The 25,003-nt window shown below is 60.4% G+C and overlaps 1 protein-coding gene across 1 annotated transcript in view; it reads right to left on the bottom strand.

The window, feature by feature from the left end:
- Positions 1–25,003, bottom strand: part of DOT1L (DOT1-like histone H3K79 methyltransferase) — a 64,645-nt gene that overhangs the window by 3,235 nt on the left and 36,407 nt on the right. Inside the window, exons 9-27 of the mRNA XM_011964115.1 lie at positions 24,805–24,884; positions 20,587–20,655; positions 19,704–19,810; positions 18,419–18,460; positions 16,910–17,020; positions 16,566–16,800; positions 16,247–16,360; positions 15,626–15,717; positions 13,496–13,597; positions 13,167–13,304; positions 12,559–12,684; positions 10,140–10,624; positions 9,804–9,939; positions 9,006–9,152; positions 6,908–7,022; positions 4,574–5,157; positions 3,969–4,174; positions 2,050–2,114; positions 412–1,356 (exon numbers count right to left, since the gene is read on the bottom strand). Of these exons, the coding sequence (XP_011819505.1) occupies positions 412–1,356; positions 2,050–2,114; positions 3,969–4,174; positions 4,574–5,157; positions 6,908–7,022; positions 9,006–9,152; positions 9,804–9,939; positions 10,140–10,624; positions 12,559–12,684; positions 13,167–13,304; positions 13,496–13,597; positions 15,626–15,717; positions 16,247–16,360; positions 16,566–16,800; positions 16,910–17,020; positions 18,419–18,460; positions 19,704–19,810; positions 20,587–20,655; positions 24,805–24,884 (3,899 nt within the window). The remainder of the gene's footprint in view (positions 1–411; positions 1,357–2,049; positions 2,115–3,968; positions 4,175–4,573; positions 5,158–6,907; positions 7,023–9,005; positions 9,153–9,803; positions 9,940–10,139; positions 10,625–12,558; positions 12,685–13,166; positions 13,305–13,495; positions 13,598–15,625; positions 15,718–16,246; positions 16,361–16,565; positions 16,801–16,909; positions 17,021–18,418; positions 18,461–19,703; positions 19,811–20,586; positions 20,656–24,804; positions 24,885–25,003) is intronic.

Raw genomic sequence — 25,003 nt, 5'->3', positions numbered from 1 at the left:
CCCGCAGCAGCCCCAAGGCCAGGCCGCTCCCCCGGCGGCTCCTCTCCGCCCTGTCTGGGCAGGAACTGCGGGGACTCGCTCTTACCCAACACCAGCTCCCAGAGCCTTCCAGAGCCCGGGCGGCCACACTTAGCAGGTGACCTCCACGGGAGAAAGTAATGCTCTGGTGGCCCTGCGCGCCGTGGCCTTCTGAAAACAAGAGGGACGCGGTTACAACCAGAGAACCCAAGACACATGGACTTAGCGTGAGCCCTCTCCCCACAGGACTGGGGTTCGCGACTGTGCCGGGACGGTGGGGACCAGCCAGCACGAGGGGACCTGCAGCTCAGCTCCTGGCGCCAGAGAGCGTGGAAGGAAACCTGCAAAGGAAGGGGCCGCCGGCGGGGGCGCGGGGGCAGCCGCCCTGCCTACCTCCAACTGTGCTGCCTGCCACCCCGGAAAAGCTGCCCATGGCGTGCGAGTTGGTCAGTCTGGTGGCAGCGGACGACACGTGCACCAGGCCTGCGGCGGCCGGCACAGAGCTGAACAGCGACTGCAGCACGGAGGAGCCGGCCACGGAGCCGAGGTTGGCCTGCAGGGACATGGGGCCAAGCGCAAACTGCGGTCCCGGCGGGAAGGGGCCCAAGAAGGGCCGGTGCGTCTGGGTGGAGGATGCCGCGCCGCCTGCAGAGGACGCCACCGGGGCCAGGCCGGGGCCGCTGAGGAGGCTTCCGGGAGGCACGGCCGCAGCGGAGATGAAGAGGTTGTGGCCATTCTTGAGGTCGAGCTCGCGGTCTCGGGCCTTGGCGGCCTTGCCGGTCAGCAGCGGGGTCTTGTCCGTGGGCCCGCACAGCTGCAGGCCGCCCTCCCCTGCCTCCTTGCTGCGGCTGCCCTCGCCCTTCAGCCCAGCCAGGCCGTCCAGCTGCCTCTTGCTCAGGAAAGGGTTGGCGTCCGAGGCCTCCTTGCCACGCTGCGAGGGGAAGCTCAGCGGGGAGCTCAGGCTGGCCGCCTCGGGGCCCTTGTGGGGAAGAGAAGCACCATCGCTGAAGCTGTGTAAACTCAGGTCCGCGGCCAGGCCCCCGCCAAAGGTGCAGCCGTTGGCAGGGTTGGTGCTCGGGCTGAGTCCGTCAGCCCCCGACAGAGAGCCGGGAAAGCCTTTCCTGGGGTGGGTGGCCAGCTTGGCATCGGCAGGGGGCTCCTCCAGGGCGGGCCGGAACGTGAACAGGGAGTTCTGGCTGAGGGCAGAGCTGGCCTGCAGCGGGCTGTCTGCAGACTTGGCCAGGCCGATGTCAGAGATGGGCGAGAAAGTAGACTTCCACTTGCTGTTGTTGACTGGCTCGCTCGCCGACGTGGGCTTCCTTCCCGCCAAACCACCACCTGGCACAGAGGAAAGGCAGAGGTCGTGAGCCCAGAGCACCTGCCTGGGCTACCCATGAGGCTGACTGGGGCTGCTGCCACGACACAGGCAACTCTGCAGGCAGGGCTGGCCACAGACACTCAAGATACCAAAAAGAACAGGAAGGGACAGGACAGAAGGGAAGGGGATGGGAGGGGACAAGATGGGATGGCACAGGAGAGGTACAGCACAGGATGGCATGGCAGGGGATGGGACTGGACGAGTCAGGAGGGCAGAGGACAGGATCGAGACAGCTGAAGCGGATCTCCGAGAAGGCCATGTAGGATGAGCTCTCCCTTAGCTCTGGGGAACATGCTGAGGCCAGCAGGCCTCTGGGAGGTAAGGTCGGGCTGCCCCAGAGCAGGTCAGGGACTTCACCGAGGACGCAGGCAGGGCGGGGCATGAAAGCAGGCACCACTCGGGGGGAAGGCCAGGGTGCAAAGGAAATGGGACCCAAGGTGGTGATCCCCGCAGGTCAGCCACCCACTGCGAGAGCACGGGGCATGTGCGGAGGCCCTGGGCCTCCCAGAGGCAGTTCTGGAAGCCCAGCGCCCCAGTTGTTGGCACCCACGCAGGACACTATGCAGCGGGCCAGCCAGTGGGCCAGCAGCACTGACCAGGTACCACGGCCGCACGGACAGGCCTGGCCACGCCCCAAAACACTTGTTACTCACCATTTTCCAAGGTTTTCGGGGGAGATTTGCTTTCTAAGGAGATTGTTGCAATTTTTCTCTCAATTCTGTTAAGAAAAAAAGGTCATTAACGCTTGAAACCCAGTTGTATGCTAAGAACGACACCCATACTGAAAGCCAACAGCCCCGGGAGCTTGGAAGGCAATGAGCAAGAAGCACCGGGCCCAGACGGGATCCGTGCAGCCATCCTGGGCCAGGCCTCGACTGGGCGGCTGGGCCCTGGGATCCAGCCCCGTTGCGCCACAAAGGCACTGTCCTGGCAGGGGCTCCAGGGCCTCTGCTGGGACGAGGAGCCAAGAGATTAGGTACGGCAGCTGAATGGGAGAAGCAATTTCCCAGCACACAGAAGTGTGAGACTCCCAGACACAGCTCTCTCCCTACCTCCCTCTCCCTGCCCCCCTTAGACCTTGGTGCCTCCGGTGGCAAACAATGCCACAGCATTGCAGGTCAGCACATGAAGCCACACGCAACCACACACCGCATGGGGTCGCTTTGATCCAGTGTCCCAAGAACACACCAAGGACACACGAATTCCCAAAGATCCTGGAAACCACTAAGCTGAGCAATCCCAACGCAAAAAGAGCACCCAGTGCTAGGATGTTTTTTATGTGACGCGTGCATGTACCTGTGGGAAAGGAGCAAAATGAACTAACTTAGAACGCCACCAAAAGCACACTTAGGGCTGGCATGATGGCGCACGCCTATGATCCCAGCATGCTGGGAGGCAGAGGGAGGTGGAATGCTTGAGGCCAGGAGTTTGAGACCAGCCTGGGCAACATGGCAAAACCCTGTCTCTATAAAACAAAAAAACGAACTAGGCACGGTGGTAGCGTGTGCCTGTGGCTGCAGCTACTCAGGAGGCTGAGGCAGGAGAATCACTTGAACCCAGGAAGCGGAGGTTGCAGTGAGCCAAGATTGCGCCACCACACTCCAGCCTGGGCGACAGATCAAGACTCTGTGTCTCAAAAAAAAAAAAAAAAGCAAAAAACCCTACGACGTTACATCATTTCACAACGACTCGGATGGGTAGAATCAAAACAAGAAATTCAGTGTGGTGCCGATGTGGGGACCTCAGACCCTGGTGCACCGTGGTGGCAGGGTGGAATGGTGTGGCTGCTGGAGCGCACAGGGGGCTGGGCCACCCAGCACCTCTGCCCAGGCACCAGGAAACGGGAAACTCGCTTCCAAACACAAACATGCACGCCCGTGGCCACAGCAGCGCTGCTCACAACCGCAAGCCCAGCACAGTGGGTGGACGGATGGCAGAGCGCCACCCAGCCACGAAAGGGGCCGAGGATGCACCTTGAGGACGTCCTGCTGAGAGATGCCAGACACAAAAGGACATCCTGTGTGATTCCGCTCCTAGGTCCCTAGAGCCCTCAGATTCATGAAGACAGAAAGTAGGGTGGGGGTGGGTGCCAAGGGCTCTGGGGAGGGGATGGGGAGTGAGTGTTCCAAGGGGATGAGATTTTCTCAGAACACGATGGAAGGTTCTGGATTTAGGCAGTGGTAATGTTGCACACTTTAAATGGAGAATATAATATGTGAATTTTATCTAATAAAGCTACTGTGATACACTGGGCGAGACGTGTGGATGAGACCCCCACACGCGTCACTGCTGAAACTTCCCTCCTGCTGCACTCAGCTCCTCCTCCTTGGCCTGACTCTTCTAACTGGTGGCCCTGCTCGTGTCCCCCCTCCCGAATGGCCCGGGAGGCCAGCCCTGCCCGGAACAGGGCCCAGGACCTGCAGGGAGGCCCTTCACTAAACAGATGCCTCCCTCCCGTCCAGGGCACCCCCTCAGAGCCTGCCAGTCCTCCCCACCCACACATGCACATGGTGAGCAGGCACCTCCTGCCCCTGCTGCCAGGCCCTGCCCCCCTCCAGGCCCCTGGACTCGCCGGGCGCTGCTGGGCTCGTCCTCAGAGCCTGGCTCCTCGTCCGAGGTGAGCGGGGAGTAGTGTGCCCCATTGGTCTGGCTCAGAGGCCGCTCCTTCTTGAGCACGGGGGGCTGGTCGTGGTCTTGGTAGGGCACAGGGGAGCTCTTCAGGGAGGTCTCGGGGGACGAGATGGCTGTAATCTCCAGGGGCTGGTTGATGTTACTGACCTGAGGGCAGACAGACACAGCGGATGCACACACCACAGACCTGGGACCCCAAGGCAAGAGAGCCCCACGGCCCCAGGAGGCTCCTGTCTGCACCCCAGGGTTTCCTGAGGAAACTGACGCCCTGCCCAGTGGCCAGTGCAGCCCCCATCCTGGTTCCTCCCGGTCCTCACACACGACCCCGCAATCCCAGAGCCCCCCACACCCCCTCCTCACGTGCCCACCCCCACCAAGGCCCCACAGCCAAGGATGAAGAAGCTTGCAGGCAGCTGCCGGCCGCTTCCTCCCAGGCTGCCAGGCCGCAGATGGTGGACAACGGCCAGATTCAGTCATAGCCCCCACTTCCCTCTGGTCTTTCTTTCACAGGCCGTGCTCCCCAGCCCCGCCGGTCCCCGTCCTTACCATGGAGTTGAGGTTGAGGGGAGACCCTGAAGGTTGTGTGAAAAGGCCAGCGACGGACGGCAGGGCTCGGCGCTTGGGGGACACGCCTGTGCTCAAGCTGGGTGTCCCCGTCGATGCTCGCTTCCGCCGCCCGCGCTTGCGGCTGTCCTGCCCGTGGCTCGGCACGCAGTCCCCACGGGCGCTGGCGGTCAGGGGGCTATGCTTGCTGGAGGGCGACTGTTTGGCACTGCCCGCACCAGTGGCGATGGTGAACACGATCCTCCTCTTGGCCTCACTCTCAGGATCTGAGAAACCGGAATCTGAGGGCAAGTCTCCCTTGCTGGCCTCGGTGAGCGGGCCCTGGGCAGCCCCACCAAGCCGGGGGCTGGAGGAGAGCTGGTGGGCGGGAGAGGCCGGGAGCGAGTTCCGGGGCTGTGCCAGCAGCAGGGGGTGCTGTGGCGTGGAGCTGCGGGACCCCACAGTGGCAAAAAGGCTCCCAGAGCTGGAGGACTCATCCAAGGTGGCCGGCTCGGCTCCAGGTGTGAGAGAGGCCGGGCTGCCCGCCAAGGCCCCGCTGATGGCCACAGAGCCAGTGTAGGAGAAGCCTGGCAGGAAGGACATGGGGGTGTCAGGGAACACAGGACAGGCTCAGTCCACAGGGGCAGATGCTGGGCCCCACTGCGCCAAAGAGAAAGCCAGGCTGTGGGAGCACCACCCTCCAGGAGCTCTGTGGGCTCCAGGAGAGGCAGGGAAGTGGGGAGCAGGGCTGGCGTCTGAAAACGGCCCCTCTGGGGTGGAACCAGAAGGCTCTGTGGGCAAGCTCAGGGCTCAGGACTGACCCTGTGCCTCCTCCCGCCATCTGGGCTGCCTGTGCCCTGCAGGTCCCAGCTGAGATGCTGCCTCCCAAGAAGCCTCCTGGTGCGGGCTCCCCGCTGAGCTGGGCTTCCTCTGAGTAAGTTGCCCTCTGGCCCCGTGATCTCAGAGACACCATGAGGAAAGCTCAAGGCAGAGTGGCCTCCCTCCCACCTGTTCTCAGAGGACAACTCAGCTGGAACGCTCCAGCTATGGCCGCCCTGGAGGCTGCAGCTGCGCTTCCCAGCCCACAATGAGTGGTGCACTTCCACGACCACCCAAGGACAAAGGGCAGCCTCCCTGCTGCTTCTGTCAATGAGGCCTCAGTGCAGGGGCGTGGTGAGGCGCTTCTGGAGTTGGCTGTTTGCCACCCAGTTGAAAACCTCCCGAAACTGTCACTGCCTCTTGCAGAGCAGACCTCATCCCAAGGGCACAACCCAACCCCGTGAGGGCAGAGCTGCCCAGCCTTCGGCGGCCTCTCCGGGGCCCTCACGTGGCCAACTGTGAAGCCTGCCCAGCCTCCCTAGAGCCTCCTATCTCAATGGCGGCACTTTACTTGTTTTGTTGTTTTGTTTTTGAGATGGAGTTTTACTCTTTTTGCTCAGGCTGGAGCGCCGTGGCGCGATCTCAGCTCACTGCAACCTCCGCCTCCCAGGATCAAGCGATTCTCGTGCCTCAGCCTCCCGAGTGGCTGGGATTACAGAAGCCCGCCACCACGCCCGGCTAATCTCTGTACTTTTAGTAGAGATGGGGTTTCACCATGTTGGCCAGGCTGGTCTCGAACTCCTGTCCTCAGGTGATCCACCCTCCTTGGCCTCCCAGGGTGCTGGGATTACAGGAGTGAGCCACCGCGCCCGGCCATTTTACTTTTTACTCCTAAAGAGGTAGTGGCCACATCACACCGCGTGTCAACACGGGGCCAGCAAACCAGCCTGGGGGTCTGGCGCCCTTTGTTGTTGTAAGTTTTACTGGCACACAGCCATGCTCCCTGACATGCTGTCTCTGCGGCTTCCACAACAGACAGGCCTGCAGTGTTGACAAAAGCCAAAGCAGCGTCCTCTCTGGCTCTTTGCAGAAACTGGGCTAACAGCAGTCTGGTCAGGCTTCTGAAGAAACCAGAAATCACACTGCTACTAGCATGGAGGCCCACGGTCGTGTGCCACTGGGCACTGCTGTGTGTGGAGCTGATCCTGAGTCAGGCTGCGAGTAGAGGAGCCCCTGACAGCGCTGGGACCGACCTCACGGGCTGAATTAATACACCCAAGCACAAAGTGTCAGTGTTGGGAGACGCAGGCACTAGGCCGCGGTGGCTGCAGCTGAGCCCGATCTGTATCCCAGCTGGTGGGATGCAGGAAAGGGTGTCAGTAACGAGGCCTGGTGGTTCGGGGCAGCAGCCCCCATGATCACCCCAGGAAGCCGTGTTGCATTCCCAGCACCCTGGCCCTCCTGCCTGAAGAGCAGCAGCAGCAAAGTCCTGAAGGTAGGGCACAGGAGGGGCGTTACCTGCTGGGGCCAGGGCAAGGCTTCTGCTCCCAGCACCGTGGGCATTAGCACCAATCTGCTTTTCAAGTGTGGACGAGGGGTCGCGGGGCTGCAGCACGGGACTGGGGGTGCTCCTCTGCAGAGAGAAAACCTCGTGTCGGGGCGAGACCCAGAACCCAATTGGAAACAGTGAGTGTGGAGGGCTGCAGCTGGCTGGGGGAGGCCACCGGGGTCACCGTCCAGTCCAGGATGGGAAGAGGGCAGTGGGGGAACTGCAGTGGGGTCCCGGGCAGGTGGCGCAGCGAGGGTGGGCAGTGCTTGTGTGTGAATGAGGCAGCAGGCCTGAGGCAGGGAGGTCAGGAGGCGGGAGTCCTGGGGTCTGCCTGTGGGGAGGGGGTACTGGGCACCACCCAAACAACCCACGGCCCACCCTCAACAGGGAAAGTGGCTGTTTTCTGAGTAGCACGGACAAATGTCAGCAGTCGCGTGGGGGCGCTCACGAGACCGCACCCACCGGCCACCACCCCCCGCACTTCCCCGCACCACACTCCAAGTCCAACAAAGGTCAGTAATGACCGCAGAACCCAGTAGCTCCACTCCCACATGGGCCAAAGAACCAACCTACATCCACACAGAAACCTGGACCCAGCGCTCACAGCAGAATGATTCACCATCGCCAAAATGGGGAGTCAAGCCGGGGCCCATCAACTGCACGATGAAGACGGCACACTCCGCCCACACAGGGAATGCCCTCACGTGCCAAGAGGGACAGGCCCGGACACGAGTGTGTTCGGGGGCCCGGGGGCTGGGGGACGGCTAGGGAGTGACTGCTGACGGGGGCAACACTTCTTCTGGGTTGAAGAAAATGTCCTGAATTAGATCGAGGTGTATAAAACTACAAAAAACTGGCCAGGCACGGGGGCTCATACCTGGAATCCCAGCACTGTGGGAGGCCGAGCCAGGTGGATCGACTGAGGCCAGGAGTTCGAGACCAGCCTGGCCAACATGGCAAAACCTCCACCTCTAAAAATACAACAATTGGCTGGGTGCAGTGGCTAATGCCTGTAATCCCAGCACTTTTGGAGGCTGAGGTGGGCGGATCACCTGAGGTCAGGAGTTCGAGACCAGCCTGGCCAACATGGCAAAACCTCCACCTCTAAAAATACAACAATTGGCTGGGTGCAGTGGCTAATGCCTGTAATCCCAGCACTTTTGGAGGCTGAGGTGGGCGGATCACCTGAGGTCAGGAGTTCGAGACCAGCCTGGCCAAGACGGTGAAACCCCGTCGCTACGAAAAATACAAAACTCGGCTGGGCATGGTGGCGCATGCCTGTAATCCCAGCTATTCAGGAGGCTGAGGCAGGAGAACTGCTTGAACCCAGGAGGCGGAGATTGCAGTGAGCCAAGATCGCAAGATCGTGCCACTGCACCCCAGCCTGTGCAACAGAGCAAGACTCCGTCTCAGGGGGTTGGGGGCAGATTAACCGGGTGTGGTGGTGGGGCATGCCTGTAATCCCAGCTACTCGGGAGGCTGAGGCAGGAGAACTGCTTGAACCCGGGAGGTGGTGACTGCAGTGAGTCGAGATCACACAATTGCACTCCAGCCTGGGTGACAGAGCGAGCTTCTGTCTCGAAAAAATCAAATAAAAAAGAACAAAAAATGCTAAAAAAAAACACTGAAGTGTATACTTGTAAAAAAAATAGTTCAATGCCCAGAAAATCCCACCCATGCTACACGAAATGAGATTCTCTGCATGCACAGCACTGGGTGGGAGAACCCAGAGGCGGCTGCGAGGACAGGGGACACGGCAGCCAATGGGGCCTCGTGAGGGGTGAGGCTGGGAGCCAGGGTGCGCCTCTGAGCTCCTCCTCAACCCAGAAGGTGTGAGGCCCTCCCACTTGCACACCCACCTTTTACCCAAAAGAAAAAGACCAGCCGTAACAACGGCCCAGGTCGCCGGACACGCCCCGGCCTCGGACGTCCACCTTCACTGCACAGCCTCAGGCTCGACATCATTTAACAGCCTGTGACTTCACAAAGCGAGCCAGGTCTCCAGAACCCCAAACTCTGTTTTGCCTCAACAGGACCCCTGGGGACGCCATCCTGGGAGCCACTCACCGCCCTCTCGGCGCGGCTGGGCAGCACCACGCTGGCCAGGGGGATGCTGACCGGGAGCTTGTTGGGCTGCACGGTGCTGAGCGGGATGCTGATGGGCAGGCTGGTGATGAGCTCCCCGCCGCTGCCGTAGGCGCGCTCTCTCAGGCCCTGCGGACGAAGGCCCGCCCCCAGGCGCGGGTCAGCAGCCCTCCAGGACAAAGGAGCCACAGCCACAGGACGGGGACTGCCGCAGCCCTCTCAAGGCGGCCCCCACGCCGCCAAGGCCCTGAAACCTTCCCCACGCGGTCAGGCCCTCCTGGACACCAGCTCTGGGACACTCCAGAGGCACGGCACGCTCCTGCCGTCTGAAAGCAATGCCCATCGGTCCCCTCCAGCCTGCCCGCCCAGCTCGGTGGGCAGCAACCCGTGGGGCCACCAAGCCTCCCAGGGCCCACACCCACAGCGCTGCCAAGTCCGTGCAGCGTCGCCGTCCGTCCCTCTCCATCCCTGCGCACACAGGCCAGTGCCCCCGGGCAGTCCTCGAGGGCAGCGGCCTCCCAAACAGAGCTCCGTGTCTCCACCAGCACTTGCCGTCTGTCACTGAGAACTGAGAGGCGCCAGGGACACCCTGACAAAGCCCACACCCTCCATGGCACCTGCCCAGCGTCACCTGTGACCTGTCCTTACCGGCTGCCCCCCAACTCCGCCACAATATCCTCCTCCAGGTCAACCCCAGGACAACCCCTCCTGCTAGCAACTCGCTCAGGCCACCTCTGCTGAGCACCTCCCTGAGCGCTGGGCGGGGGTTGTGGCCCGCACCTTCTCACTGCTCTTCTCTCCAGCAAGCTGCAAGGCCCCAGGTGACAGGGGCCGCGGGTCCTGGGGACTCAGCTTCATGCTGCCAGGCACGCTGGGGCTCTGGTAGGGAAGGCCGTTCTCCTTGGTGTGCTCAGCTCTGGAACGAGAAGTTGCAGTCACTCTCGAGGGCCACGCAGGGCCACAGGCTGGCGCTCAGAGGCAGCGGCCTGGCCCAGCACCTCCCCCTCTCAGTCTCCTCAGCAGACGCACTCCTGCTGAGAACCCCTGACATCCTGAGCACAGCAGGCAGAGTCAGCAGGCACCAGGTGCAGACCCCCACCCCGCCAGGGCACTCACCTCGGGTGCAGCTCACTGGCGGCCGGCCTGCCGGGCACCGTGTGGTCCTGGCTCAGGTGCCGCCTCAGCACAATCTTGGCCGGGGACAGCCTGGTGTAGTCGGGTGCAGCCAGGCCAGACAGCTTCTCCAGGCGTGGCCGGCCGCCGTGGCTGGGGGTGCAGGGCACCACCTCCTGGTCTAGGGGTGAGGCCAGGTACTGGGGTGTGTTCTGCTTGGACGACGGCCGGCTCAGCGCACTGCAGAGCTCATAGCCGGCAGCCTGGCCGTTCATGGAGAGCTCCGGGCTCATGCTGCTCAAGTGAGGCAGCGAGAACTTGGCGCAGTCCAGCTCCAGGTGCAGCCGGCTGGCGTCAGGCTCCAGCTCGCGGCCCAGGGCACCCTTCCCGCGTAGGTGCAGAGACAGGGCGTCATCAGGCGGCACACAGGACTTGAGCTGCAGGAGCTCCTGCTGCCGCTGGCTCTTCTCCAGCTCCACGATGCTGATCTGCAGGAGAGATGGCGTCAGGCCCGCCCCACCTGGGGCCACACCAGGGACCCAAGGCTGCAGCACAGATGCACACCCGAGGGGCGGCCGGGCCCCGCTGCCTGGATGGGATGGAAAAACCAAAGCCACGGACCGCCTAGAGGCAGGGTCGGGAAGCCGGGGGCGCCAAATAAAGCACCGTGGAGGGCCGAGGATGGTTTCGGCTGACATGAAAGCACCTTCTCCGAAAAGAGCAACAGCAGGATACAGAGCGCTCTCGTCTCTCAAAATAGACTCTAAGTGTAGAACACCCAAAGTGCAAAACGCCCTCCTGTGGAGGGACACACCAGTCGGGCATGGCAGCCTCCCCGGGGCTGAGGCTCACAGGGGCTTTTTCCTTTTGGTTTCTCTGTTCTGTTTACCTGCTTTCCTTTCTTCTAACGAATACATTTTGTTTCTTTATTACAGAAAAAAGGTTATGACAAAAATGGTCAGAACCCAAATACGCTCTTCCCGAGGCCTCTACTCCAGTCAGACCCTGGGGCCTGGCTGTGGTAACGAGGTCAGCGACTTCCGTTTCTCTAACATATGCTAGTGAGACTCGCCTGGGCCACGTGATGAAGCGGCTTGGCAGCACGTGGGTGGCGCTTCGCGACGTCCGTCAGCCGCCCATGGGAGCCTACCTCCGGGGACAGCCTTGCAGCAAGTTTGGTGCAGTAATTGGAAAGGGCAACGGAGGTCCTGTGACAGGGCACTAGGTCCATCAACAGTGAAACCACACTGGGGACACGTAAGGTCAACAGGCGGGCATAGCCTCGACGGGACAGGGCTCTGGGAACAAAGCCTATGACCTGCTGCTTTCTTTTTTTTTTTTTTTTTTTTTTTTGAGACGGAGTCTCGCTCTATCGTCCAGCCTGGAGTGCAGTGGCCGGATCTCAGCTCAATGCAAGCTCCGCCTCCCGGGTTTAGGCCATTCTCCTGCCTCAGCCTCCCGAGTAGCTGGGACTACAGGCGCCCGCCACCTCGCCCGGCTAGTTTTTTGTATTTTTTAGTAGAGACGGGGTTTCACCGGGTTAGCCAGGATGGTCTCGATCTCCTGACCTCGTGATCCGCCCGTCTCGGCCTCCCAAAGTGCTGGGATTACAGGCTTGAGCCACCGCGCCCGGCCGACCTGCTGCTTTCTAGGCTGCACGGCAGCTGTGGGCACCACCCACCAGCACCTGCTCCTGCCCGGGAGGAGGGAAGAGAGCACCTTCCCGCCGCACACCCTGCTCCACACTTCCTTTACTTGGCCTCCACAGATGCGTTTTGCAGTGTCAGAAAGTACGAGCTATTTTATCTTTCAGACAGGCCTGGCTCTGTCGCCCAGGCTGGAGTGCAGTGGTGCAATCTTGGCTTGCTGCAGCCTCCACCTCCAGGGCTCAAATAATCCTCCTGCCTCAGCCTCCCTGGGAGGTGGGACTACAGGCACGCACCACCACACCCAGCTAATTTTTGGTAGAGACAGGGTCCCACTGTGTTGGCCAGGCTGGTCTCCAACTCCTAGCCTCAGGTGATCTACCCGCCTCGGCCTCCCAAGGTGCTGGGATTACAGGCGTTCATGAACCCCTGCACCAATCCAGCTATTTTTCTTGTGAGCAAATTCTCCCCTAGGACTGTTACAGAAGCGATTTGCAAGGAGGCAGCCATGAAATCAGGAAATCCTGGGTTAGCGCTGCGAATTCAGCCAAGCAAGCCTGAGATGCCCCCAAGAGCTGAGGGCCAGAGTGAGGTGGAGCCATCCCCACGGCCAGCCTGCGGCCCAAGACAGGTTCCACAAGCCTCCGCCCAACTGTCCTCCTCCACCTTCTTCCTAGGCTGCTGCAACCGCAACCACCCCGGGCCTCAACGCTGTCACAGGGAGGCTGAAGGGAGAGGCCTGGACACCATGGAGCGCAGCCTCACGCGCAGCCCACCTGCAGCTCCAGGCAGTGCCTCTGTTTCTCCGAGATCTGGCTCTTCAGGGCCTGCTTCTCCTTCAGCAGCTTCTCCAGGGACAGCGTGGCCCAGTCCAGCTGCAGCTCCTCGCAGCGAGCCTTGAGCTGAGGGGACAGGGATGGGACAGTTGCGACTGGCTGGCTGCCTGCCTGGAACACTCCACGCCCTCAGGGCAGGGTTCCCTGGACCCGCCTCAGCCAACAGCCTGTGTGCTTAGGGCACAGACCCCGTTTCTGGAACAGCAGGCTGAGGATGCAGAACAAGCGGAGACTAGGGCCCGCCACGGACAGATGAGGCAGCTCCAGCACCCACACGACGACACGGGGATGCTCCCATGACCACACACCTTGAGCCTGCAACAGTGCGCCTCCCTGACACCTAGGGCCGCTGAGAAACCATCCAGCCGAGGGCCCGGGCCTGCCTGATAGGACGCGCTCAACAAGCTTTCACAGGTGGCGTGATTCGTCTCCAAACAAACCCCGCGAGAGAGGCGAGCCTTCCAGAGCCGCCTGCACAGAGACACACCCACCCAGGCAGGGCCCCTCTGGTTCCCTCTATGTCCCTGTCCCTGCGCTGTGGCACCCACCAGCTGCAAGCTCTGGCTGCGCAGCGCACGGTTGTCCTGCTCCAGCTGCTCCGACTGCTCCCGCAGCTGCTGGTTGTGGGCGGAGATCTCCTTCTGCGCCTGAATCAGGTCGTTGTAGGTCAGCGCCTTCACGCCCAGCTGGGGACATGGGGTGGGGCAGAGGTCATGTTGGTGGCCTCCAAGGTGAAGTAAGCCCCCAGGCATGACCAAGCCTGCAGCCCAGCCCCTGGGACACAGCCAGACAGAAGCCCAAACAGGAAGCCATACCGACGGATGTGGGCCGCCCCAGGCTGCGCCCCAGCTGCCACCTGCCCTCTGGGGTCCCCTACCTCATCCAATTTTTGCTGGAACAGCCTCCTGATCTCCTCCTTCTGGGCCTGGCAGTGGCTGAGGAGCTGCTGAGCTGCGCCCAGGAGCTGGGTGTTCTTCTCCTGCAGGACAGACAGGGCAGGTGACTGAGGGCCCACAGGGAGGGCCCACGCCCTGCCCTGCACACTTCTCGCAGACGCGCTCAAGGACAGACATGTGTGAGGGGACCCACACCGGACTGAGATGGCGAGAAACACTCAGGCCACGGTGGGAGGGGACCAGCTCTGCGACAGGTTCACTGCAAAGAACTCTCTGCAGCTGGAGGGATGGCGCCTGCCACCCAATCCGGGCTCAGCCAGGGCAGCGCCCCCAGCCACGCAGAGGGCAGCTGATGCTGAGGAGTTTATCCCAAGGCAATACCAGGGAATGGACTTTTCACATGGATCTGCAAGGAAGCCTTCTGCAGCGTAACAGCAAAAACTCAGCGTCCGGAGGCCCACCTCCAAGGGAAGCGCCCAGGAACCATCAACACAGGACAACCTCCAGACACCAGCAGAGAACGGGGCCCCGGCCCAGGTGTGCTGTCAGCTACACAGGGAGCAATGTGTGCGCGTATGCTCGAAGCACGCTATAAGCATTTTTTTTTTAAAGCAAAACCAAAGTCCAAAAATGCAAACCAGGGCTCAGGGACCACCAACCTTGTGGCTCCAGTGGCTTCTGGAGTTATCTCTGGGCGACCAGAACTTCCACCCCATAGCCCAGGCCTAACTCCCCACTGAGGCAGGTCCTCTGAGGCTCCCAGAGTGGGATGGGCGGGGCCCCACAGCCGGGACCTCAGGTGAAGGAAATCATGTATACAGTGGTCCATTTTCAGGACAAAGTGCCTTGAATCAGCTTAGGTCAGCAAACTACAGAAGAGACAGCAGGTACTAGGCCCCTGTTTGGATCGCTGATGCCTGCTTGTCAACCTCCCCGCCTCCCCTTCCCTCCACTCAGTTGCCCTCACCCAAATCAAAGAAGTTTAGTCTAAGATGAAGGTTTACTAGCCTGCAAAACAGCTCGCTTTGTCTGTTCTTATCAGCCTGCCCAGCTACTTAGGTCATAAGTCAAATAGTTGAAAAGCCCCTAAGCTGACTGGGATTGCAATGCACAAAATGCACAGGACAACCCTAAAGAAAACACCTACGGCGAGGCGGGCGGATCACGAGGTCAGGAGATCGAGACCATCCTGGCCAACACGGCGAAACCCCGTCTCTACTAAAAATACAAAAAACTAGCCGGGCGAGGTGGCGGCGTCTGTAGTCCCGGCTACTGGGGAGGCTGGGGCAGGAGAATGGCATGAACCCGGGAGGCGGAGCTTGCAGTGAGCAGAGATCACGCCACTGCACTCCAGCCTGGGCGACAGAGCGAGACTCCGTCCCAAAAAAAAAAAAAAAAAAGGAAGAAGAAAAAGAAAAAGAAAACACCTACAGCCCCTGCCGAGCAGCCAACAGGCAAAGTCCGGGCATAGTGCTCAGCCTTTGAGGAACTGGGGGAGGGACCTGTGCACTAGGGGGTAAGTTGCTTGTTAAAATTGAGCTAGGTGTGCCTATCGGACACCAGGTCTTGCAAAACCATGATTTTTTTTTTTTTTTTTTTTTTTTTTTGAGACGGAGTCTTGCTCTGTCACCCGGGCTGGAGTGCTGTGGCCGGATCTCAGCTCACTGCAAGCTCCGCCTCCCGGGTTTACGCCATTCTCCTGCCTCAACCTCCCGAGTAGCTGGGACTACAGGCGCCCGCCACCTCGCCCGGCTAGTTTTTCGTATTTTTTAGTAGAGACGGGGTTTCACTGTATTAGCCAGGATGGTCTCGATCTCCTGACCTCGTGCTCCGCCCGTCTCGGCCTCCCAAAGTGCTGGGATTACAGGCTTGAGCCACCACGCCCGGCCTTAAAACCATGATTAACAGTCTCATTTTTGCTGTTCTCCGGGTCTCTCAGTCCATTCTTTGGGGTTAAATGGGTAGGCTTGTTTCTCGCAGCAGGTGAGAGGAGGAGGGAGCTCACTCAGGTCTGCACTCCAGGGCCTCTGCTACAGGGGACAGATGCCCAGGAACAGGAACCGACCTGCCTCTGTGCGGGAAGGAGGAATGACAAGAGGGCCAGGACCCACCTTCTCCTGGCCCAGCAGCTCCTGTAGGCTGGCCTTGTACTGGGGGGTCTTTGTGTATGCCAGGAACTGCAGGTACTGGATCTTGAAAGACTCTGGGAAGAGAGACAGAATACCCGTGAGAAGAGAACAGCTGAGGCTGAGAGGGACGAGCGGCCCCTGAGAATGAGCCCCAGGCCTCGGCAGGTGTCAGGCGCTCATGAGGCAGGAGCTCAGCAGAGCCCGGCGGGGCCCACACCACACACCCCAGGCTCTTAGAGCACTCAGGCCCTCTGACCCCTGCACAGCCAAGTGTTCACTGCGTGGGGACATCGTGGGCACTGCAGGGCCCTGAGGAGCATCCCTGGCCTGCACCCACCCCGTACCAGCAGCACCCCTAAGTAATGACAACCGCAGATGTCCCAAGTGTCACCTAGCGTCTCCTGGGTAAGACCTCAGACAACCCACAGGCTGCATCTAAGCCTCTACTGACCCTGGCAGCAGGCAGACTCCGACCCTGGGTGACTTCAGTGGGGTCCAGCATCGGGGGGTCACGGGGTCTGCTGCGAGGTCAGACTCACAACCCACGGTCCTCCTGGGACCCCAAGCCCAGCACCCTCCACCGGACCCCTCGCGTGAGCTCACCTAGCAGCTTCTGCAACGCGGGCGGGGTGGGCGCCACCAGCAGCGGGTTGGGGGAGTGCCGCTGCACGCTCGGAGGTAGCTGGTAGAACGGGCTGTGAGGGGACCTGTAGGCATCTGGGTGAGAGCGGTGGGCGGGGCATCAGCACAGGGCAGACGCCCAGCAACCCCTTAGGACGGGGCCACCCTGAAGGCACAGCCACACCAGAGAGGCTCCTGGGACACCCTGAACACCTGGGGCTCAGGAGGGCGGTGTCCCAGCAGACGGCCCCCCAGGCATCTGCACTCAGGGAGAACGGGCCGTGGCGTAGGGGTGACTCACCCTGGGGCGAGGAGGCTGCCGTCTGAGACACGGTCTGAGCGTGCAGGACATCCAGTGCAGTTTGGTTCTTCTTGGGCTTCCGCTCGGGGTTCGCAGTGCTCATCTTCTTGGGGCGCCCGCGCTTGCGGCCAGCCATCTTCCTCCCCTTCTTGTTGAGCTTCTTCTTGCGGGCTTTGGAGGGAGACGGCTTCTTCACGGTGGCTGCTCCTGCCTTCTCTTCCTCAGCACCAGAGTCCTGGCGGACACAAAGGAAGAACAGGGATGGGCGCCAAGCCTCCCGCCCATGGGGTCTCCCGGGCAGCGGGCGGGTGCCCTCCAGCAGCAGGAGCCAGGCTGGGCCTTACCATGGGGGCGTCGGTGGGGCCGGCCAGCTTGCCCTCGGGGCCCTTGGTGGGTGTGGCCGCGTTGCTCTTGCTCTCGCGCTGCTGGCGGCGCCGGGCTGCCTCCTGCTCCTCCTGGAAGGACAGCAGGTTGAGCCACGGGGAGCCCCAGTGCTGCCCACAGCCCTCTTACACCGAGAGGCACGCGGAGCTCAGACTCGAGGGGGCCACAGGCCCAACTCTGTCCACTGCAAGTCCTCTGTGGCACCCATCAGGAAACTGAGGCCCAGAGACAGCAGTGGGCTGCTTGGGGTCCCGCAGGCCAGGATGTGACCCGTGGGCACGGATGACGGCATTCACGGCCACTCCCACGATCACAGCCGCCCATCAGTAAGAAGCCAGACTGTGAGCCACGGAGAGAAGAACCACATCCAAGACAGGAGACGAGAAGCCCCTCAGGCAGCAGGACCTAGAAGCCACAGCCCACAGCCTCCCCTACCCTCTCTCCTCTCTTCGAAAGGCACCGAGGCCCACACGCGGGACACCGTGCGCAAGTTCTCTGATGTGAGGATTGGCGGAGGGCGCGACCCACAGGAAGAACACGGGGGCACCGGCCACCGCGGGCTGTTCCCTGCTCTCCAGGGAAGACCCGCACTCCCCTAAGCGTGGGGGGAAAGACAGAGGCTCCTGAGGGTTACCACACTCTGAGGCCAGGTTGGAGCCCAGCCCCGGCTACAAATCCAGGCAGTGACAGCCCTTCCTGAATGGGGCTCTGCACAATGGTCTCGTCTGACCCTCCAGAAGGAAAGGACGCCTGGACAAACATCTTCTCAGCTTTGGTGGCAAGTAAGCAGGCAAGTCTGAGACTGCAGCAGCACCAGTGAGCAGGGCGGCCACTGCGGCTCCCGAGCCAGGCTCTCCTACCGCGGCTTTAAGGTGGGAGCGGAGGGGACAGCCCTGCCTCCGACAGTGCAAAGCGTGCACGGCAGCGGGGGCCCAGGAGCTGCACTCTGCACTGAGGGTGGGACAAGTGCAGGTGTGGCCACTCAGACCTCAAGAGTGGGCACCTGGCAGTGATGCACAAGCTGTTCACCCACCCAGCCCTTCAGTGCAACTTACCCCATCACCAAAACTAACCCAAGCCACCTCCCCAGAAATGGGTATTAACAAGAAGGATGGCCCAGGCCAAACCATCGAAGACAAGGCAAAGTATAGAGAGAGAAAGAGACAAGAGAGTGGATGGGAGAGAGAGAGAAAGGGAGAGGCAGGGTGGGAGAGAGAGACTGAATGGTGAGAGAGAAGGGCTGGGAGAGGAGAGGAGAGCGGGAGGACAGGGAGGAAAGGGTAGGGAGAGGACCAGGAATGACAGCAGGGCGGAGCAGGAAGGAGGCGGGAAAGGCCACTGGGCTGGGCCCTGAGGAGTAGCAGGGCTATGCTCCAGTCATGGCTCCTGAACCCGGCTGCGCACGGCTCTGCGTCTCCCCACGTCAGTGCATGCATGTTATTAACCCAGGAGAAAACACACAAACTTACCCTGAGTTTTGGGTTTTTCAGACTAGAAAAATAGTTTTCAAGCTAAAATGAAGAAAGAGAACCCTTATTAGAAGGGAGTCCCAATCTCTGTTCAGATTTGCCTGGACACCCAGATAACATCCGCTCCCTGGAGAGTGGCGGGGGAGGCCGTTCTGGTATCTGGGGACACCAGGTGTGCAGCTGGAGCCACCCAGCAGCAAACACAGATGTGACTAACCCAGCTGTGGCCAGACATCACCCTCAATTCACCAGCACGCGACAGGTGGGCAGAGCTGGTTTAAGCCTTCAGAACAGACACAGGGCCCTGGGATGTGTCTCTGCTTCTGGAAGAGGAAGGGCTTTCCGCACAGAAGCACCGCGCCCGCCTCAGAGGAGGAGGGGAGGGGCCGTGCCAAGGGCATCAGTGCCAGGGCAGCTGAAGCAGCAGCACTGCATGGGGGTGGGGGCCACACGGTAGGCCAAGCCCCTAGAACCTCAGCTTCAGCTCACCATGCCTCTCGTCCCAGGGCCCTCGGGGGAGCAGTGGGAGGGGCGGGGTGAGTCTGACGAGGGCTGTTGGCCCCCAGTCCGCACCAGTGCTCCCCAGGAAAGCTCCAGTGAAGGCTCCGAGCACCGGACAGTGAGGGTCTGGACACAGCAGCACCACCGTGAGGAAAACCACCGCTACCTCAATAACAAGAACAGCAGGCTGCCCAGCCAAAGGATGGGAAAGAGACCGGGGAAGCCTCCCAGCCCTGGAGGGCCAGCGCTGCTGGCGAGCCAGGTGGCTCGGGATACCCGTGCGAAGGGGCTGTGGGGGAAGCACCCTGGGAGGCAGGCAGGCTGCACACTGGCCCAGGGCAGTGTCAGAGGACCCTGGGGAACACAAGGAGGGAAGGAGCATCCCAGACCCCACCCATGGACCCTGGCGTCTCCCTGCTCAGGACCCTCTCACATGGAGGGAGCAGGGAACAGGGACGTGGGAATCCTGTTCACAGGGGCCTCTGGATATGGTGGCCAGGACCCTTACGGTCACGCATCACGCTGATGGCCCCCCCCCACTCCAGGGCTGAGCGCAGAGAAGGGGAGACAGCACTCAGCCCTCACCCAGGACACACCCAGCGCCTGGGAAGACCCTGGTGGGTCCCGTGGAGCAAGCAGTGCTGAGGGGGCCCTGAGGAGTTGGGCCTGAGCCATGGGGGGGCCGGGGGGTGCATTCAGGGCTCTGGGGGAGGGTCTCAGAGGCCTCGTGAGAAAGGCAGGAGGTGTGACGTGGGTGGGGTGAAAGGCACAACAAGATACTCACTATGGTGCGGTCGATAGTGTGCAGGTAGTAGGAGACTGGCTTCCCTGTCCACGACACCGAGCCCTTCAGGGGCGACAGCTCCACCACGCGCATGATGGTGCCGATGTCTGTGGGAGCCACAGGTGAGGCCCGGGCCCACGTCTGCCCGCAGCCCCTCCGTGCCGACCTCACCCACCCAAGGGCAGGTGTGGGGACAGAAGCCTGAGCTGCATGTCCTCCCTCTTCTCCACACGGAGTCAGGCCACAGCAGCCCACAGAGGCCGTCCCAGGGAGATGAACCAATCAATAGCACCTGGTCTGGGGCCCTCCAACCTCAGAAAAACAGCCACAAACCCAGCTAGGTGGAATGGAAAAGGAGGGGGACAAGATCTGGAAGCAACTTAGATCGTGGCTGCAAGAACAGCCAGCACCCAGCAACACAGGCACCTCCCAGGTGGGTGCCCCTCAGGGAAGCCCCTCAGAGGAGGCTGTGCTGCCCACCATGACTGGGAGCCGACAGAGCACGCAGCACAGCAAGGCAGGCAGGGGGCGCAGGAGGGGCCAGCTCCTTCCCATTGTGGGCCTGTCCCTGTCCACAAGAGTCCCGTAAATCCTTCACGTCTCCCCTCAAAGCCAGGGTCTCCCCCAGGAGTGATGCTGCCTCCAGGGCACACAGTGCTCTCTAGGGACGTGTGTGGTTGTCATGACCAGGGGTGCTCCTGGAAGGGAGTGGGTGGATGCCAGGGACATGGCTCAGTACCCTGCAGTGCCCAGGACAGCCCCACCCCAGAGAAGGATCCAGCCCCAATTTTCACAGGGCCAAGGGGGAGGAACCTAGGAATAGCGCATGTCAGACGGTGAAAATTACCCGTGTGAATCTTTAACAACGCTGAGAGTTTCTTACCACTCAAGTTTCTACTGTTTATTCTGAAGTTCAGAGGTGCAAAGGGTTTCGAGGACACGATTCTGCCACCTGAAACACAGACACCGCTTACTGCCACACAGGGGAGAGGAAACAGAAGCGCAGACACCACTCAAGGTGACAGAGAAGGAGCGACGACACGGAACACACACACGCTGGGCTCCGAGTCCCGTCCACCTGCCTACACCTTCCGAGGCTAAGCCTATCCTACAGGTAACTTTTTTTTTTTGTGACAGAGCCTCTCGGCTCACTGCAGCCTCTGCCTCCCTGGTTCAAGCGATTCTCCTGCCTCAGACTCCTGAGTAGCTGGGATTACAGGTACACACCACCACACCTGGCTAATTTTTGCATTGTTAGTAGAGAACAGGCTTCATTCACCCTGCTGGCCAGGCTGGTCTGGAGCTCCTGGCTTCAGGTGATCCACCTGCCTCGGCCTCCCAAAGTGCTGGGATTACAGGCGTGACCCACTGTGCCCAACCTCCTACAAATAACGTTTCTTAAAAAATGTTCGGCCGTGCGCGGTGGCTCAAGCCTGTAATCCCAGCACTTTGGGAGGCCGAGACGGGCGGATCACGAGGTCAGGAGATCGAGACCATCCTGGCTAACACGGTGAAACCCCGTCTCTACTAAAAAATACAAAAAACTAGCCAGGCGAGGTGGCGGGCGCCTGTAGTCCCAGCTACTCGGGAGGCTGAGGCAGGAGAATGGCGTAAACCCGGGAGGCGGAGCTTGCAGTGAGCTGAGATCCGGCCACTGCACTCCAGCCTGGGCGACAGAGCGAGACTCCGCCTCAAAAAAAAAAAAAAAAAGTTCTCAGCGGGGTGTGGTGGCTCATGCCTGTAACCCCAGCACTTTGAGAGGCCAAGGCAGGTGGATCACCTGAGGCCAGGAGCTCCAGACCAGCCTGGCCAACAGGGTAAAACCCTGTCTCTACTAAAAAAAAAAATACAAAAATTAGCCAGGTGTGGTAGTGCATGCCTGTAATCCCAGCTAATCGGGAGGCTGAGCCAGAAGAATTGCTTGAACTTGGGAGGCGGAGGTTGCAGTGAGCCAAGATACAGCTACTATACTCCTTGCCTGAATGATAGAGTGAGACTCAACCCCCCTACAGCCCCAAAAAAAGAAAAAAAGTTTTCAAGTCCTCACAAAATTGAAGCAGCCCAGACCCTGAGCCAGGGCATCCCCGCGTGAAATGGGCTCTGCACAGGAACCTCCCAAAAGAGGAGCAACTCAGCCCAGTGGGGGACGCGGCTGCGGAAGAGCCCTGAGCAGCCACTGCTGCAAGATGCGCCAGGAAAGGAGCTTGCGCTGTCCAGCGTGATTCCCGGGATTTCCTGTTAAATGAGGAAGGCAAGGCCAGCCATCGTGTGTAAGGCAGTTTCTTCAAAACCCACTACGCTGGCCAGGTGCGGTGGCTCACGCTTGTAATCCCAGCACTTTGGGAGGCCAAGGCGGGCAGATCACGAGGTCAGGAGATCAAGACCATCCTGGCTAACACGGTGAAACCCCGTCTCTACTAAAACTACAAAAAAATGCCGGGCGCGGTGGCTCAAGCCTGTAATCCCAACACTTTGGGAGGCCGAGACGGGCGGATCACGAGGTCAGGAGATTGAGACCATCCTGGCTAATACGGTGAAACCCCGTCTCTACTAAAAAATGCAAAAAAAAAACTAGCCGGGCGAGGTGGCGGGCGCCTGTAGTCCCAGCTACTCGGGAGGCTGAGGCAGGAGAATGGCGTAAACCCGGGAGGCGGAGCTTGCAGTGAGCTGAGATCCGGCCACTGCACTCCAGCCTGGGCGACAGAGCAAGACTCCGTCTCAAGGAAAAAAAAAAAAAAAAATACAAAAAAATACAAAAAAATTAGCCGGGCGAGGTGGCAGACGCCTGTAGTCCCAGCTACTTGGGAGGCTGAGGCAGGAGAATAGCGTCAACCCGGGAGGCGGAGCTTGCAGTGAGCCAAGATCGCGCCACTGCACTCCAGCCTGGACGACAGAGCAAGACTCCGTCTCAAAAAGAAAAAAAAGTAAAAGTCAAAATGGATCCATTTAAACACATGCACACCCTGCCATCCCAGCTCTCCTCCCCCGGATGCTGCGCCAGCCCAGGCCTGGCATTCTACACACCACTCCCCTCAGGAGGAGCAGGAAGGGCGGTTCTGGGGCCAGGCTGGGCACACGGGTTAGACCAGTACCCCTATGAGAGGACCTCAAACATGAGCAGGGCCACGTCTAATGACTGCAGAGCTAGGTTGACAGATGCTCACGGGACCACCTGTCCCGTGATGGTCCCACGTCTGGGACCATCAGGGTCCTTAGAATCAGTGCTGCTGGCCACTCCCTTCAAAACAGGGAGGGACTGGACAGGAGACGCCACTGCAGTACCCTGACAAAGCCACCACGTCTCAGCATGCAGAGAGAGCTAGTGAGAAACAGCCAGAAGAGGCGTTCTAGCAGGTACGGGGACCACGGAGGGGGTGACAGGAGTTGCCTGCAGCCACTGCTGCCCTCCTGCGTGCGGCCGCAGAGTGCGGGGAGGCCCGGAGTGCTGCTGAGGTGTGGGGGCGACTGGGCAGGGAAGCATGGTGTCCTCATGTGGTTCTAAGATAATTCAGAAACACCATTGCCACACGCACACACACACACACACACACACAGGTATCAAATAAACTCGCAAGGCACACAGATGCACAGAGACACGCAGGCATACATGCACACACAGAAACAAGCAAACACATACATAGACAGGGAGGCACACAGGCACGCACACACAGGCATGCACACAGGCACAGGCATGCAGACACAGGCACGCACACAGAGACACGCAAGCAGACACGCAGGCACACGGGCACACACACAAGAGATACAGGCATGCAGAGACACAGACACACACACACACAGACACATGCACACAAGCACCCTCCAAACCCCCATGGTTGTGCGGAGTTGGTGCCGAAGGCAGCTGCAGACCCTCTGGGTTTTGTTTGAGAGGCCTGAAGAGCCCACCGCGGCTCTCCCCTAGCCTCTGGAGGCCTCCCTAGAAAGGACAGGTGGGAAGCAGTCGGCAGGGAGAGGGGGTACCTCCAGAGCACCTGTCTCCGAGTCTAGCAGTGGCTTTGGAAGCCACATCCGCCAGTACACAGACGAGGTGGTGCTTGCTGCAAGGCTTGGTGGAGAGCCTAGGAAGGCAGGCAGCATAATCCCCTCAAGGAAGACCCCAAACCTGCCCTGCGTCCTGCTGGAGGGCTGGCGGGGGTTGGGGGACAACGGCACGGTCAGTCTCCATGTTTAGGGGAAGGGGCACTCCACAGGCTGTGATCTGGGTCCCACTCAACTGCAGGACTGGAATTGATGTGATGGGTTGAGTTATCCGCTCCTGAAACTATGCCAGGGCTTGGGGTTCAGAAAACAGCATCAAGGGCCCTGCATGGGCCTGGTGACCTTTCTCTGGAGGGAGAAAACAAAACAGCTGAGAGCCCCGCTCCTGCTCATTCTGGACACCGCGTTCCATGTGTTCAGGCCAAAAACAAAGGGGACTCTCGCCCCTGGGTGATCAGCTGCAGGCTCAACGCAAGAAGGTTCCAGGGCCAAGCGTGGCGGTCACGCCTGTAATCCCAAAATGTTGGGAGGCCAAGGCAGACAGATCACCAGAGGTCTGGAGTTCGAGACCAACCTGGCCAACATGGTGAAACCCCGTCTCTACTAAGAGTACAAAAATTAGCCGGACATGGTGGCATGTGCCTGTCCCAGCTACTTGGGAGGCTGAGGCAGGAGAATGGCTTGAACCTAGAAGGCAGAGGTTGCGGTGAGCTGAGATCACACCACTGCACTCTAGCCTGGGGGACAGAGCAAGACTCTATCTCAAAAAAATAAATAAAATAAAATAAAAACAAAAATTAGCTGGGCATGGTGGCACGGACCCGTAGTCCCAGCTACTTGGGAGACTGAGGCAGAAGAATCGCTCAAACCCGGGAGGCGGAGGTTGCAGTGAGCAGAGATTGTGCCACCGCACTCCAGCCTGGGAGACAGAGCAAAACTGTCTCAATAAAAAAAGAAAAAAAAGCACGAAGGAAGACTGCCTGGCTCCTAGGGGATTAAGGACCCAAGTCTGAGCTGCCTTCTGCAGAACAACTTGCGGGGACCTCCCGGCCGCCCTTCCTCAATCACGTCACACCAGCACAGACCGGTGAGGAGGGCGCCTTACCTTCCTTCATGTTTGCAAACCGCTCCTTCAGCTGGTGATCCACCTCAGGACCAAAGGCAAAATTATTCACAAATATAACACTGCAAAACAATACTCCAGTTCAGTGCCACGAAGGCTCGTCTCACGGGCACAGCCACCCGGCAGAGCCAACAACCGCTGCTGTCGGTGCCAGGCCCTGCCCACACCCGCCCGCCACCTC

The sequence above is a fragment of the Colobus angolensis genome, unplaced genomic scaffold (genome assembly GCF_000951035.1).
Source record: "Colobus angolensis palliatus isolate OR3802 unplaced genomic scaffold, Cang.pa_1.0 Scaffold64, whole genome shotgun sequence".
Classification (NCBI taxonomy): domain Eukaryota; kingdom Metazoa; phylum Chordata; class Mammalia; order Primates; family Cercopithecidae; genus Colobus; species Colobus angolensis.
Note: the sequence above shows the minus strand (reverse complement) of the source record. Positions and strands in the feature narration are given on the sequence as shown.